Consider the following 17,624-nt stretch of genomic DNA (forward strand, 5'->3'; position numbering starts at 1 on the left):
CAAGAAATGTATGGAGAATAACAAATAATAAACTGAATGAGCGTTTAGTCAAATAAAGAGCATTTATTTTATATATTGTGAAACCTATATCATAATACTACATCTTTCCTCCGCAACCCTCACTTTAAATTGACATAAAACCAAACTGAAATATAGAAATTACAAAGCCAGTTTTTATAGTGCCGCACCAAACGATTATGCGAATCGGGGGATATAGTGGGAGAGGTCAATATATATGAATGACACTTGAAATTGAATGGGCAGGGGCGGAATCGTAGAGATCATGTTAATTACATCCTGAATTAGTAAGAACGTAATAACCGATTCAGCTGGTGAGCGTGAGAGAGGGGTCAGTCATTGGCTTTATAAAGTCCCTCCAGAAATCACCATATAAATAGTCTAATAATATTTTTGTTCAGTTCTAAATATTTATAATGAGGCATTAGGAGGGATGGCATAACCTGAATATAAACACTCATGCATGCTCACAAACCCTAACACAGTGAGGCAGACGCAGGCTAAGAGAGAGATGCGCACAGAGACAGAGAGACAGAGAAACAGAGAAACAGATGGACACAGAGAGAGAGCGAGAGACACACCACCTTAGCACTAAAATAAATGAATGTTACTAAGTACAGTGATCAGTCATTACATTAGTCCTGCCGTCTTTGTAGAGGACATAATAGCTAACAGTACATGCATCTGCATATTACCAAAGAGCATATCATAATTAGAGCTCATAATGTAGTTTTTAAATTGCTAGGCATCTAAGAAAATTAGAGTGTAATCGCTTGCATATTTCAGCCACTTGGGTTCTGATATTAAAACCTCAATAAAAGAAGAAGAAAAAAAAGAAAAGTACTTTAAACAGTCACTAATATCCTTTTGCTTGGTTCTGTATTCTCCTAAATAAGACAACCACAGTTTAAGTTCATCATTATAAGAAAAAGCTCATTTTGAGTAATTACGTTTCAGTTGAAAAAAAAGGAATTAAACAAAAAAAGCAGAACGTCGATTAGGTTCCACCGCTGATGAGATCACGAGCCAAATAAGACATCTACAATTTAAGTGCCAGTGATTACTACATAACTGTATTTTAGAAATATGTGTGTTTGACTATGAGAAAAAAAAAATGAAAGAAAGGAATGTTAATTTATATCACTTTAAAACAGACAGCAAATTAAGTTGTTTAAGTCACAAATTACATGCACCTAGCGCCCTCTAGTGACCACCCTAACAACATACTGAAATGTGTACAATCATTCTGAGACTTTTTTCCCTTTAATAAACTGTGGCTCTTAAACCTGTCTAACCATCTCATAATAGGTTACCCACTAACGATGTACAGTAATTATACAGTAACAAACACTCGCCATATAAGCAACTCTGTATGGGCTCCACTGGTCACATTTCAGACCTGGTCATTGATCCAGCTCCCGGAAACAGCGGTGAATCGCAAATGGCTTTCAGGGCACATGCTATTTTCTACAGTAAAGTTATCTTATTAGCAGCAGGACTTAGTTTATTATAGCAATTAGCTTAAGCCTAAGTAATCAAGAGCTCAGGCAGAATATAAATCAGAAGACATAGTGGGCACCAAGGACCTGACTGGAAAAACACTCTCCAAAGTATAATTGTAAACTGTATGCGGATCAGAGTATGCACTCATTACGGTGACGTAAGCCCTCTGTCTGAGCTTGAGCGAATGTCTTTTAGCTGTCCCACGCTACAAAATGCTGCAACATAATGGGAAGAAGAAAAATGTTTAACGTTACAGAAGATGTTCAAATCTGTTTGTGTAAAGTATGACACCTTAAAAGTGCCAGTCTCAGCATCTCTCACAGCCTAATGGAAACTATAACTCCTTATAGTGGGAACACTGTAGCCAAGTGTCCTGCAATCTAATACTCTGATGTGCAGTGTACCAGGATAGTCAATTCCCTTGAATAACTAAGCCTGAGCACCTTAAGCCTTGGTTTTAAATTACATTTATTGCTCCTAGGTCTCTTCCAAGCAAGACTGCTGATTCACCATGTTATCGACCATTTATTTCTGCTTTGGTGAACTTTTTTTTTTGGTTAAGTCAGAGTAGAGATATTTGAAAAGTCATGTACAGTGAGGGAAAAAAGTATTTGATCCCCTGCTGATTTTGTACGTTTGCCCACTGACAAAGAAATGATCTGTCTATAATTTTAATGGTAGGTGTATTTTAACAATGAGAGACAGAATAGCAACAAAAATATCCAGAAAAACGCATTTCAAAAAAGTTATAAATTGATTTGCATGTTAATGAGTGAAATAAGTATTTGACCCCTTCGACTTAATACTTGGTGGCAAAACCCTTGTTGGCAATAACAGAGGTCAGACGTTTCTCGTAGTTGGCCACCAGGTTTGCACACATCTCAGGAGGGAATTTGTCCCACTCCTCTTTGCAGATCCTCTCCAAGTCATTAAGGGTTCGAGGCTGACGTTTGGCAACTTGAACCTTCAGCTCCCTCCACAGATTTTCTATGGGATTAAGGTCTGGAGACTGGCTAGGCCACTCCAGGACCTTAATGTGCTTCTTCTTGAGCCACTCCTTTGTTGCCTTGGCTGTGTGTTTTGGGTCATTGTCATGCTGGAATACCCATCCACGACCCATTTTCAATGCCCTGGCTGAGGGAAGGAGGTTCTCACCCAAGATTTGACAGTACATGGCCCCGTCCATCGTCCCTTTGATGCGGTGCAGTTGTCCTGTCCCCTTAGCAGAAAAATACCCCCAAAGCATAATGTTTCCACCTCCATGTTTGATGGTGGGGATGGTGTTCTTGGGGTCATTCCTCCTCCTCCAAACACGGCGAGTTGAGTTGATGCCAAAGAGCTCGATTTTGGTCTCATCTGACCACAACACTTTCACCCAGTTCTCCTCTGAATCATTCAGATGTTCATTGGCAAACTTCAGACGGGCCTGTACATGTGCTTTCTTGAGCAGGGGGACCTTGCGGGCGCTGCAGGATTTCAGTCCTTCACGGCGTAGTGTGTTACCAATTGTTTTCTCTGCCTTGAGATCATTAACAAGATCCTCCCGTGTAGTTCTGGGCTGATTCCTCACCGTTCTCATGATCATTGAAACTCCACGAGGTGAGATCTTGCATGGAGCCCCAGACCGAGGGAGACTGACAGTTATTTTGTGTTTCTTCCATTTGCGAATAATCACACCAACTGCTGTCACCTTCTCACCAAGCTGCTTGGCGATGGTCTTGTAGCCCATTCCAGCCTTGTGTAGGTCTACAATCTTGTCCCTGACATCCTTGGACAGCTCTTTGGTCTTGGCCATGGTGGAGAGTTTGGAATCTGATTGATTGATTGCTTCTGTGGACAGGTGTCTTTTATACAGGTAACGAGCTGAGATTAGGAGCACTCCCTTTAAGAGAAGCTCCTAATCTCAGCTCGTTACCTGTATAACAGACACCTGGGAGCCAGAAATCTTGCTGATTGATAGGGGATCAAATACTTATTTCCCTCATTAACATGCAAATCAATTTATAACTTTTTTTAAATGCGTTTTTCTGGATTTTTTTGTTGTTATTCTGTCTCTCACTGTTAAAATACACCCACCATTAAAATTATAGACTGATAATTTCTTTGTCAGTGGGCAAACGTACAAAATCAGCAGGGGATCAAATACTTTTTTCCCTCACTGTATCCTGAAAAGAGTTTTTGATACTAATGTGGTTTTGGTGTATCAAACTGAATGACTGAGGATAATTTGTATGTACAATACATATTTCGGGTTCGTTTGTTCTCCTGTGGGACGATGGAAACTTGCAGGACATGCGTCTCCCATGAAACTCAACATCTATACGTTGCTTCTAATACTTTTAGTGAAATGGATTTGACACTGGAGATCTCCTCTGCTCATTTTGAACTGAGGTTCGAGAGGACAACCCCAATCTCGCGGCTGACTTCCACCTTCCCCAGCATAAGTATATGGCAACAAACCCCACTTTTCCCAGCATACAACGCTTTGCATCCCTCCTTCACCACCAAACCACCAGCTCCTTCCATCTAGTGTTGGGGTTCTGATGGCCTCATCCTCAAGGCCAGATTGTCATTCCTTCCCAAACGAGTCTAGGCCAAAATAAAAAATGTCCCTTCTACTACACACAATTTTTGGGGTCCCGAAAGTAATGTTCTCACCATTGATGGATGTCGATGAATGTTAACCATGGAAACTAAAATGCTGTTTTAACCATGTAGTAAGTTGTACCCAAACAGTAAAAGATACTATCATAAGTTGAGTAAGACTGCTAGGGAATTAATCTGATTTACATTCATTCCTGGTCCAGTTGCCTGTTTCTTTGAGACTTAGAACAATAAGGAAGTAACACTGACTCGAAGAAACAACCAAGTAGAAGTTAAGTATTGTAAAAACATCTGTGACATCTCTGAATCCATACAAGGAAAAGCGCCAGTACAGGTATTTCACATGTAACCTTCTATAATTAAAGCAAGGGACTTCCGTGTGAATGCTGCAGACACTGACAAGGGCTTATGAACCCAATCTCACAAAATCTCCACCCCCAGGCGACAGGCAGCTTCTGTAAACTCATGTTCTCGTGGATGTGTTAATTTTGTCACAATCTGGGCACCCCGTTTGCACAAAACACACTTCACTTAGCCCTAAATCAAATGCAAAGGACGTCAGTGCGTCATCACTTTTTATTAATTGCCACTCACGCCTGAGGAAGAATCTTGCAAAATAAAGCTCATCTAGGAGTACATATGAATTGATTCCTAATTTTTGTCGAGAGAAAAGACAGAGTGAGCTTACCCGGCTACCCTGTTGGCAAATTCAACAATGTCATCTTTGGTCCTGGGCCCTTTGTAATTGTACGCCATGTCCCCCTTTAACCTTTTGGAAAAAGATAGGCAACAGTCACTTATCGATATATCAAAGACAGGAAACACAGAGACCTTTTACAGTACAATCAAACATACATCATTACTTTCATTTGAAGCCAAACCTGTGTGTGATGTCAAGGAAAACAAGGAAAGAAAAACAACCCTTATTAATATAAAATAGTTAAAGGGTTTAAGGGCTGGTTCGACTGACTGAAGAAGCAAAGCAAAGCAAATACATTCTCGATATGAAGTACACGTCAGTCTGTATATATTTACTCAGGATACAGCTAGCATCATTACACATTCAGGGCCTGGAGTGGAGCTTAAATCCCTCGAAAGTTAGGAGACTTCCTCCGATACATAATTTTTAGTCCAAATTCATAATGCATTTAATTAACAGGTTTCTTAGCGAAAAGGCAGAATATAGGTAGTGCTCATGTTTGGTCATAAATCATCATGAAACACACTTTAATATAAGAGACTCTGACTAACTGTCATGAGTACTGAATTAAAAGGTATACTTTAGTTAGGTATACTTCAATTTCTTTGCTCATTACAGAATTTTAAAAGAGATCTCGCTTTGTATATTAAATTACCTTCAAATCCAAACAGATCTCCATAGCTTGTTTGGATGATCTTGAGTCACTCTGGTGGACATGGGGTGGGAATAAGACACCTATTACAAAGGTAGGTGCAGGTGTGTGTGTGTGTGTGTGTGTGTGTGTGTGTGTGTAGGTGTGTAGGTGTGTACTTTGTGGTTTTTCTCAGCGGTTTCTAGTGCAGAAAGATGTACATTGTTGTTGTCATGTGTGGGCGACATCTACACTGAATACCAAGTTCTGACTGGCAGTTTACTAGCGGTTTGCTCTAAGGGGAAGAACTAGCGGTGATGTCTGAGACAGCTGAAAAACTAAAAATCAAATTGTAAAAAAATACATAAAAATCAAAAGCCACACAAGAGTTGCACTTACTGCTGTTTTTATCAATTTTATTAATTTTTTTATTTAAAAAAAACGAATGGTTTTACAAATGTATGGTTTATAGGACAGATTTGATACCGCCAAAGCTATACCCTTGTTTTTTATCCAGGTATAATATTTACTTTCACTTGTAGGTGTACTTTATTTTTAATATATTTCTACATACATTAAAATTTGTTAAACATGTGTACTTTCTTCTAACCATAGGAGAGAAAGTTTCACTTGTCTTTGACTCATGTCACGTTTCATTTACAAATATTTCAGTGTTAAATGTTGAAATAAGAACAAAAAAGAAACAATTTGATGTACTTACTGTGTTCCGTTCTAGACTTTTTACCACTTTACAATTGTATCTGGCTTTCTTTTATGCTGCATTACAGGAAATGTTCATTAATGAAAAATGTATGGCGGGCTACCAAAGTTTACCTTTTGCCCCACTGGACTACCATACATAACAGATTTGTACAACCCTGTATGTATATATGGCTATAGGAATGATTCACCTCACCTTGGATTTTCACATTTGGTTGTGTTACAACCGGACATTTAGTGACTTGTTCAGGCTATTAAGATACTGTTTTCATGTTGTTAACCAGGGTTCCTTCACTGGTACAGTCTAATGCATCTATGATCATCTTACCAAGGTTACACGCAAGTATGGAAATTAGTTACTTTAAATGGTCGTGTCTCTCAGTGGCGTTCCCAGGTCGCCCATCTCCGAGTTCCCCGTCTCGCAGGTTTCCAACTGACACCCTCTCAGAACAGGCTGAGGTGTTACTCAAGAGTCTGCGCCACGAGGGATATTAGACTGAAGATAACAGATGTAGTCTGGGGACACTCGGTCTCTGCTTTGCACCCAGCCATTAGTACTGGAGAAGGGATAACCCCTCGTGACAATTTAAGTGCAAATGAAGCCAGTTACTCGGTCCATCCCAGATAATGGTGCTGAAAAATGTATGTGAAAGCCACCTGGACAGAATGATTATTTCTCCTTTATCAGCCAGCGCATGAGGACAGAAATAAATTGGGACTTTTTGAAGAGGGCACACAAAACTAATTAAGTACTGCACAGATTCGATATTGTCTGCAGTCAAAGTAGTACAAGTACCAAGATTAATTAAAAAATGCATCACCAACAATTAAACCTGATTCAGTGTTTAAGGGTATTCTTTCTGATGTTGTGTGTTTTCATGACTGCAAAATATAGTGGGGGAAACATGAAAATCATCCAGCATATGTAGAAACAATGAGCTGATTTATAAAGGATGACTGACCAAAACCTGACCAAGTTCTAAATCCAGAGAGCCGAGGAAAATGGTAGCTCTGCTTCCGTGGTGAAAAATGTTGAAGTTACATATTCAGTGGAAACCAAATGACTCACTATTGGCTTCCTAATGGTTTTGCTAGCAACAGAATGCAATTTTTATTATCATTAAAGAAGGATTGCCTTAATCAATGTGGAGCAAAAACATTCTGTGAGTGGGAAATACAGAATATTAATCATTTAACGCTGAAGAGCAAAGAAGAAAAATAGTGTGAAAACTGATTCATCCATTTCAAAAAATAAATAAATACTCACAGTTTTATAGTGGGATATCCGCGCACACCAAATTCAGATGCAACACCTGCAGAGACAAAATGAACATGACACAGGTGTGCACACCCCACAACAGTAAGCAGATTTCCACACACTGTCTCCTGGTTCCCTAGAGAGATAAACAAATCAAGATAATCCGGGGGGGGGTCTTGGGTGTACTTTTTCTTTTTTGTTATTTGCAGGAAAATCCTCAACCCCTGATTGGCTGTGATCCATAACCAAATTTCACATTAGCCAATTTTGCTACAAAGGTTTTAAGTACTCTTGGGCTACAGCAGATCATGATTCATTAGACACAGTGCAAAGTTTGCAGAGGCATCAATCGTACCTGTAATTGGACACTTTAAAAGTTTGGATTACATCCAGTCTTACTTTATCTCCTTGAAGAAAATGTATGGTTCTGACCAATAACATAATCAGGTGTATCCCTTTAAAAGACTGCCAGACAGTTGTCCCATGGGCTATTACTATGGCAATAACTACTGGGGCAGTCGTGCAGCTCCTGAATTGTACCAAAACTGTCCTCAATCTTCTGCATGGGAGAATAAACCCATCTTTGAACTTGAAGGATAAAGCTTCTGGCTACTGGAAATGTTTATTATACAACTAGAGGATTTGTCAGGGGTCAGTGATCCTTCTACAGGTAAAGAAAAAAAATCAGACTATTTTATTTCAAACACCTTCCATTCTTTATGGGACAGCAAATGACTATTAGCGTTTAGCGCTGGAATAGACAGAGATGATTAGGACAGGATCCAGGTACTTTGTAGATGACTCACGGCACAAACAACCAGATTGGCTGTAATCAGCTGACTGTGAGGGGCTGCGAGCCGGATGGTTACTGTCCATTTATCAGCACAGGAACCTATGGACTTGGCCCAAAGACTTAGAAGAAGAAGTGAAAAGAAAATGAGCGAGAAAAACAGATAGTAGATATGCTTTTGGTGTAATAAACGATTGTATGAATGCCTGGGAGAGGTGAGGGATGGTTACCACGGGAAGGGGGGGCTGTAAATCACTGAGATTGTAAAAGCTAAAGCAGCAGGAGAGTCACAGATACTAGTGGAAGGGATGTCAGCTACAATAGGGCCAGAGGAATTATGCATACAAAAACTGCATGAAGCATTAGATGAGACAGAAAGAACTATTGGGGAGTAACGTGTGATGAACATGGGTGACAGCAGCAGGGTTAACGAGAATAGGAGCAACACCAAAAGAACCACAGGTTTCACATCCTTTGATTATCAATAAAAGGCCGGCAAAACTCAGAATAGCTCAGTGGGAGTGTCACAAATAGGAGCTCAGGCTATGATGTACAGATGGTGCAATAGGGAGGTGTTAAAAACACAAGACACAGATTTAACCATAAGACTCACACTCAAGATAGCCAAAATAATAATTATATCACTTCAGGTAAAACCATCTAGAGACTATGCACAACAACAAGGGGAATAAGGAGTTCCCATGCTTACCCCTGAATAATAAGTGTGAAAAGAATGGCATAAAAATCTTGGAACGGGCACAGAAAAAAAAAAGGCTCAATCCAAGATTAGGAAGATGGATGAAACCACAATAAATTGTTACTTTACACTTTCCAAACAATAATCGTTTAAGATATCTGGCAAATTCTGTGAATAAATGGGTCAGAAACCTATGCAAGATAATTATAAGACATAAAAAAACCTGTGCCCCCTGATGGAACTCCCCTGACTCATGGACGTATGACAATAAGACTTAAATTTTAAGTTAATTTTCTTACTATGTGGTGTGGCATCATCTTAAGAGTTAATTAAACTTTTAGAGCTCTAACAAGTTAAGGAAGGAAATGATGTAACCTCATCAGAGGCATCATCTCTATCAAAGCTTTATAATGAAGGAAGGCAGCATGCGGCGTATACAAAAAAAGAAAAGTAGAATAAAGGAATATAGTTTGAAGCATATAGAGGACTTAATGAAAATCTTAATACAAAATGGAACATCATTATGCAAACCCACAATTGCATAATCATGTTCCATTTATGCACGCATTATTTGGTACAAAATGAAAATGCAATAATCCCTTTTGCAATTTCATAAACTAGTACACACATTCACTGACAATATTAAAATGTTAATGCAAAAGCCAATTTCAATTGCATTTTCAAAGACTTCACCTGCTTTATGGTGGACTTTATTCAAACGATAATACAATTATGAAATGAGAGAAACAGTGCCCCTTTTTGCAAATGCATTTCTTAGCTCGTACGCCATTTTCCGGACAAAATGAAAATGCAAATGTCAAACACTATTGTAAATGCATATTGTACGCATATTGTCAGCAAATGTGCATACTAGCAGGCTATATGAAAATGCAAATGGATTATTGCATTTTAATTTTGTCCAAAATGCATGCATACATGGAACATGATTATGTAATTGTGAGATTGCATAATGATGTTCCATTTTGCATTAACATTTGAATTAAGTCCTCTATATGATACCATATGAAGCAGGTTACTCCATGTTAATTCACTCTTTATCTGAAAATGACCTGACCCCAACTTTCTCTGCACTATGGATCACTCAGCACTTATTAATTAACTAAGGAAGATTAAAACAGATCTGGCACAGGCAGATCAGAAAGCTGTCCTTGCATCGGTACATGAGTCAATCACCCAAGAAAAAACCACTATCATCCCCAGCTGAGCCTCCAGCTCCTGGTGAGGGACTGGGGGGCTGGTGGGATTGGATTGCTCGTTGGTTTCTGGCACTGGCCTCAAGCATCTCAGTTCTGTGTATATTACCCTGACACAACACCATGACATTGCCAACTTTGTGCAGTGTGACAGTTAGTTGTGGTGTGGGGAGGAGGTGTACAGGGCACAGTGTTAACATTTTGTTTTGTATAACGTAACAGCTCCTAAGACACACAATTGTTAACAGTTTTTTCCATTTAGCTAATAGCATAATGGCATTATGTATTGTTAACAGGAGGGATTAATGAGGGCTAATAAATTACAATATTAAATATTCTGTACTGTTCTTTGCTGATATACAAACTTTTTATTGCAGGGTCGGCAATGACCAGTCATGTTGGCAAGGATGAAACGCATGGTGTTTTCCTCGTAATTAAACATCTCAGGACAATCAGATAGGTGAGTAAGTGGAAATTTAATGTATCTATTCCGAGTTACGTTTCATTTATAAATTGTATCTAAACTTGATGTGTGCAAAGCTCAACAGAAATAGCGCAGCAGCTACAGGCACACGTGTTGCAGGAAATTACTCAAGGACAGAAATTAAGTAATTAACTCATGACGAAGCATCAGGAGATTCAGCTGGAAACTTCTAGTCCTGGAATTGTCTCTCTCAAAACAACTAACTAAAAAGGAAATCCTGTCAGCATAACTCGAGCTGGCTAAAGCCCAGAAGACCCAACCCAGAGACAGCAGTGGTGGTCTCAGATCTCACCTCTGGGCAAGTCATCAGCAGAGTTATACACCATGGAGGAGGGTTTGGGTCATCTTTTGACAAGCTATTTGGGGCATTTCTATCCTGAGCCTCTTGTACTAATAACACGCGCACACGCACCCCATTCTGCACAGTACGGCACTCAAACTTGAATGTGATTTCCTCTCCCTCTTTGCTATCTGAACTTGCTTCTTATCTAATCTGCACTTATTTTAGAACTGGGAAATTGCAACTGTTAACTATGCCAACTCTGATGCCACTGCACCCAACACTGATGCAACTTTTAGCACATCTTTACCTGCACTTGAATGGCCCCCCGACTTTATTTAGTTCAACAAGAACTTAAAATATATATCAATTTGACCTTTGCTGTTTTTGTGTTTTTCTTGTTATCTGAAACATGCATATTGTATGACAACTAAACTGAGCTGCATAAGTGCATCTGATATTATTGATATTATTATTATTAATAATAATAATAATAATGATAATAATAATAATAATAATAATAATAATAATAATAATAATAATGTGTGCTTGTTATGTTAATACTTTTATTAAACTGTATTCAGACAAACTACATTCAGACACTCCCAGAAGCATTTCCAATGCAGTCTTCCTATAACCAGGTTTTTATCCCCCTTGCAATTAGGCTAGTGTAAAAATAGCCCTCGCTAGACCATTCTGCCCCCACCCATCTGACCAGCTTATTGAACAAGCACAGCTCATCCTCCCTACTAAACAGGAACCCCAGACAAAGCCATTTAATTAACTCTCCGGAGAAACAAAGGCATTAGAAGACTTAAGACATGAAAGTACTGCTGAAGCATCTAACCACAAAAGTCAGCATATGCCATTGGGTTTCTCTGGATAAGCAAATTAAAACAATTTATTACCAACAAATACACCTAAAAGAGACCCATGTTGAGTATATACTAATAAGTCTTTTTTTTTTTTTAATAATGTTCAATTATCTTAGTGGACAGGCAAAATAATCAGTGCCTGACAGGTAGTATCTAATGTATACACCGATCAGCCATAACATTATGACCACTGACAGGTGAAGTGAATAACACTGATAATCTCGTTATCATGGCACCTGTCAGTGGGTGGAATATATTAGGCAGCAAGTGAACATTTTGTCCTCAAAGTTGATGTGTTAGAAGCAGCAAAAATGGGCAAGCATAAGGATCTGAGCGACTTTGACAAGGGCCAAATTGTGATGGCTAGACAACTGGGTCAGAGCATCTCCAAAACTGCAGCTCTTGTGGGGTGTTCCTGGTCTGCAGTGGTCAGTACCTATCAAAAGTGGTCCAAGGAAGGAAAGCGGTCAACCGGCGACAGGGTCATGGGCGGCCAAGGCTCACTGATGCACGTGGGGAGTGAAGGCTGGCCAGTGTGGTCCAATCCAACAGACGAGCTACTGTAGCTCAAATTGCTGAAAAAGTTAATGCTGGTTCTGATAGAAAGGTGTCAGAACACACAGTGCATCGCAGTTTGTTGCGTATGGGGCTGCGTAGCCACAGACCAGTCAGTGTGCCCATGCTGACCCCTGTCCACTGCCGAAAGCGCCTACAATGGGCACGTGAGCATCAGAACTGGACCACGGAGCAATGGAAGAAGGTGGCCTGGTCTGATGAATCACAAGTTCAAGGTGTTGAATTGGCCTCCAAATTCCCCAGATCTCAATCCAATCGAGCATCTGTGGGAATGTGCTGGACAAACAAGTCCGATCCATGGAGGCCCCACCTCGCAACTTACAGGACTTAAAGGATCTGCTGCTAACGTCTTGGTGCCAGATACCACAGCACACCTTCAGAAGTCTAGTGGAGTCCATGCCTTGACGGGTCAGGGCTGTTTTGGCGGCAAAAGGGGGACCTACACAATATTAGGCAGGTGGTCATAATGTTATGGCTGATCGGTGTAAAAAAGAGAATGCTGCATGTTGTGAATGCATGTGTGATTTTTGCTTTGTTTTAAGCATCTCTTCATCTGAGTTCAGACTGAATATATTACAAGGAAATTCCTACAGTCTTACAGCTTTAATGGTTGAGTTAGTGAATGCATTGTTAAGCTGGACCAGGCATACAACTTACTGGAATAGGCCGTAGCATCCATCTTCCCCACTCTCACGGGTGACCCTGAACTTCTCATTTCTGCGCCAACATCTTGCCACACGGGCTCCAGCTTTTTACAGTGTCCACACCAAGGAGCGTAGAACTAGGAGGTGAAGAACGGTACATTATTTTGTAGTTCCCAGAGGCTACATATTGCAGACACCACTTTAACAGAATGTAATTCTATGCATATAAAAAAAGATAAAAAATTAATTCAAAATACATCCTTCACACGTACTGAAATTTGTTTTTGTATAGCTGACTGAATGTTAATGTTTTGCATGTGAAGAGGCCATTAGAGAACAAATTCCCCCCTGGCTTTCAAATGACAATGTGTTTATGAAGCAGTTTCTCTGGAGGTATTTAATCTTCTCATGAGACTGCTTGCATTTCTATAATAAACCAGCAGCCAACTCAGTCTTCCAATACTCACTGGGGAGGGAAAATCTCCCCAACTGCCCAAGTAACAACAAACACACAAATGTCTTCGCAATAGCTGCAGGAAATTACTCAGCCATGTCTCAGACACATAATCAAGAGCTGCCACAATGGAGACAAGCAGGATTCCTTTGCAATTTGGCTTCTCCTGAATTCTGAATTAAGATGAGGCATTAAAGCAACATAGCTCCCAGACCCAAAAACATCCCAGTTTTACAATTCTGTCAGCTTGTGAGAATATACATCCATCTCCATCAACAGGCCAACCAAAAAACTTCAACCAAGACACCTGATGTACCTTAATAGCCCCTCAATATTCAAACTCATCTGTCTGAACTGCAGTGCCTCCATCCAGATCGGCAATTCGTCACTGTGAAAGACAATACTGACGCTTCGGGCGCCTGACCTCATTAGGCCCATGGTGGAAGATAACTAAGTGCTCTAGTTAAGTGCATTCAGTTAGAAATCATGTAAAATTGAGCATCAGAACAGGTGGGGGAATACACCAAATATGATTCTGGAACTATAGAGAAAAGTGAGATGCAAGTAAAGACAGTTTGGACAACTGGCGAGTAAGGGGGAGAAAACGTCAAAGAGAAAAATCATCTATAGTGTAATGAAATATGAGGAATGTGGACAGCTGTGCTCAAGTGACTGTAAAAATACTGATTTAAATCGAAGCCGGAGTCTGTTTAGTCTTGCTAAAGACATCACTTTAGCTGTGAAATATAAGTTGATGGTGTCCCTTTTATCAGTGTTTTTATTTTTTTTATTTTCTTGTTTTTCAACTATAACGTCCTTACCATTAGCTCCCTAGCAAGCATAAGTTCAAAAAGATTTGTCAGTTTTAGTTTTAATGAGCAATGAGAAAACAATACACTGAAACACGTTTAGCCAGATCACGATTTTAACTATACACAAGTTATTCCCCTCCCACCCCTCAAAACACCACGTTCCTGGGGGCTACAGTGATAGTCCAGTGGTTGCCTCCATTCCCTATCAACACTTACACAATACTCCATATCATGAAGGAGACGAAAGGGCTGCTCTATTTTAAATCCCAGATAGCATCTCCCTTTTGACTTATAGCCCCATTCAATATTAGTTTAGTAAAAAATTCCTATCTTTTTTTTCCACCCCTCTCTCTAAAGTTTTTTCAATGGTTTACAAAACCAACATGCAACAGTAGCGAGCTAAGTTGCACCATTTCGGAAGCTTATATTGTGATGTGAAGAGCACGCTGCCAGACAGACCAATATAAGCCAGGCTGTGGGAACATGCCAGCTCAATTCGTCAGGGCCCATTCAGTGTCATCAGAATAAAACTAGTATGCATGACTGCTCTTCTTCTAAACAAACAGAGAAGCCTATACCAACTTCCAGAGGGGATAACCTGACTGGTGCCGGAAAGGAAACTTGTGAAAGCAATTCACAACAGGTTGAGTTTGCAGATTATTCTTTGTTCCATGTCTCCATCTACTTACATCCACTAGCCACACATCATCCTTTCTGCTGTCTTTAAACCTGGAAAACAATCAAAAGTAAAATATGAATGGCAAAGGTCAAAGCACACAATGGCAGAAGATCACAAAACTGAAGCTGTATTTTCTGTGTGTGGACAAGGTAGCAATCATATTTTTCTAGATGCCTATTTCTTTGAAAATGTAAGATGTAAAAGCAAACACCATGTTAACTAACTTTTCACTACTAGACATTACATTTTATAAATATCACAACTTTCTTAAAAACACCAGACCAGATCATACAAAACACTTTAGTTAGAAAACCTGTCATGTCATAAAATATTTTTTGTATATAATTTTGTTAGTATTAGATTCACACAATGAATTAAACCAGTTTGATTAAGAATATAACAGTACAACTTTTAAGATAGGTTATGTTTGTTCTTTATACATTAATATGCAAAGAGAGACAATGGGTAATTTAAACACACTTTTAGGACAATCAGTCACTTCCATAAAATGACAACGTCCAACATATTTGTCTTAATAATATTATTAACAAAACAATAATACAAAGTATGTGAATTATGCTTTGTTTCTGGTAATTCATCTATTTAGGATATACGTTCACTGATGAGGGGTAGGCTTGATATTAATGGCATGAATGCATCATTAGTATATGGCTGTAACAGTTTGACAGTAAGTGTCCAATTGAAGACCAGCAAAGGGAGATCAAATAAAATATGGAAGTATTCAAGGAAACTTTTATTCACCTCCTCGGTTAAGCTTTAATTTGTTTATTTTTAAATGAAGTGCACAAGTAAAGCATAGCAACACAGCGATCTGCTCATTTGGCAGGACTAATGCGCACAAAATAAGTGGACCATGTTGTCTCAGGAAGCATCCCAAAGATCAGAGCAGGATTTTGCATTTGCTGTGCGGTTGTCTTAGTACTCTTCTCGGGCTTTAAAGCTTTGACTATTAATGAACTACCGTAGGATGGGTTAGAAAAGAGTGAATGAATGGCAAACAACAAACGTGAACCCAACTGCAAATATAACTAATGATGAGCATCACTTACGAGTCATCCAGATCCTCCACAAGAGCGAGCACCGCGGCAGCACTGAGAAGAGCCACTGCAAAATAAACACAACATGCATACACAACCAGGAAAGACATGTCTGTGGGTAGATGCACCAATGCCATTGCAATGATTACAGGCGTTATAACGAAGTGCAATACTGGCACACTCGTGTACATTCAAAACAGAAACAATGCAGTAATTGCAATAATTGAACACAGATCATCTAAAAAAATGAGTTTGCAAACTCCAGACCCACGGAGGCATGTGTCCAGCCACTGCACGAAACGAATTTTGAAACTGACATTACCTGCACACACCAAACTGAGCTTCACTTCTGCCATCTTTACACTGGGAAGCACTAAGCAGGAAACGCCGAACTGAAGCCACCCTGCCGCGCATGCGCAGCAGAGGAGCGGGGACAGGAAATCAGGAAGACGGAGGTCGCGCTCTGATAGCGCAGATTTGCGTAGGTCTGCACAGATCTGCACTGTGCTTGAAATTGAATTGGTTCAAACAGGCAGATCTGTGCGGAACTGTGGAAATCTGTGCTGCAGGAACTCGACCTGAGTATCTTGACACACAGCATGTGGAGCTCTGAGTCTAGCTCTCATGTATCTGTAGGCAAACTTGCGCATATCTTACTGGAGGGCTTGAGATAGCAATGCTCTGGATTCATGCCTTGGCTGACTGCACTGGCCCATTATTTTGATGAAAGGGCATCTTATTTAATTATGTAATGGTTCCAGTTTTATTGTAAAAGCAATAAGTATTAGTAGCATTAAAGACAAAGGTAAATGATTGGCCTGCTACCACTGTTCGTACATTTTATGTTTCTACAGATACGTTAATGTTGTAATACACCACAATAAACTTTATAGTGATCTTACCATAATAAAACACTGCATTTTACCACACTTGTGTTCTTACCATGTTGTGTGCAAAATGCACGTTGCTGTTGCTTACTGTACTTTCAGGAGCAAGTTTATCATTATTATTTATTTATTTTTATTTCTTGGCAGACGCGACTTACAACATAAGTGCAATACAAAGTGCAAGAATACAGTTAAGTACAAGGCATCAAACATTACAAATTCAAATTTACATTAAACAGAGCAATTCAAAATATAATACATTTCATCAAAGATGGTGGACTTAAATTTCAACAATGCTCATGCGACATCCTGATGCTAATACTTTTCTTCTTTATAGGTTATTGCCAGTCTCATCAAAATGCCTATGATTGATGCTTATTGTAAAATATCACTATAATACTGTGCTTTGCAGGGCACGCAATCGGACATTCCACCAACTGAAATATTTAAAGCGAATTTCACTTTCTCACGTGGAAACCATGCATATATTTTGTAGAAACTTTAAGGGAAAAAAATGAAAATTATGAAATATTGTAAAAATGTACAAACACAAACACAATAGGCTAGTTTTAATGAGATGTATAAAGATTATTACACTGTATCAACTATACCATTATTTGATTTTACAATCAACATTTAGTAGTTGGTGTAAAAAGTATGCAATTTAAAACTATTTTGTTTGTATAGGCTGTTTGTAATTTTTAACATTATTCCATTTATTTCTGCTATTTATTTTTTCA

General features: G+C 39.3%; 1 protein-coding gene across 1 annotated transcript in view; it reads right to left on the bottom strand.

The window, feature by feature from the left end:
• Positions 1-16,410, bottom strand: part of LOC136771608 (protein disulfide-isomerase TMX3) — a 47,763-nt gene extending 31,353 nt beyond the window's left edge. Inside the window, exons 1-6 of the mRNA XM_066724021.1 lie at positions 16,320-16,410; positions 16,010-16,064; positions 14,950-14,989; positions 13,008-13,131; positions 7,444-7,489; positions 4,814-4,894 (exon numbers count right to left, since the gene is read on the bottom strand). Of these exons, the coding sequence (XP_066580118.1) occupies positions 4,814-4,894; positions 7,444-7,489; positions 13,008-13,131; positions 14,950-14,989; positions 16,010-16,064; positions 16,320-16,353 (380 nt within the window). The 5' untranslated portion in view covers positions 16,354-16,410. The remainder of the gene's footprint in view (positions 1-4,813; positions 4,895-7,443; positions 7,490-13,007; positions 13,132-14,949; positions 14,990-16,009; positions 16,065-16,319) is intronic.
• Positions 16,411-17,624: the final 1,214 nt, after the last annotated feature.

Source organism: Amia ocellicauda, chromosome 2 (assembly GCF_036373705.1).
Source record: "Amia ocellicauda isolate fAmiCal2 chromosome 2, fAmiCal2.hap1, whole genome shotgun sequence".
NCBI classification, from domain to species: domain Eukaryota; kingdom Metazoa; phylum Chordata; class Actinopteri; order Amiiformes; family Amiidae; genus Amia; species Amia ocellicauda.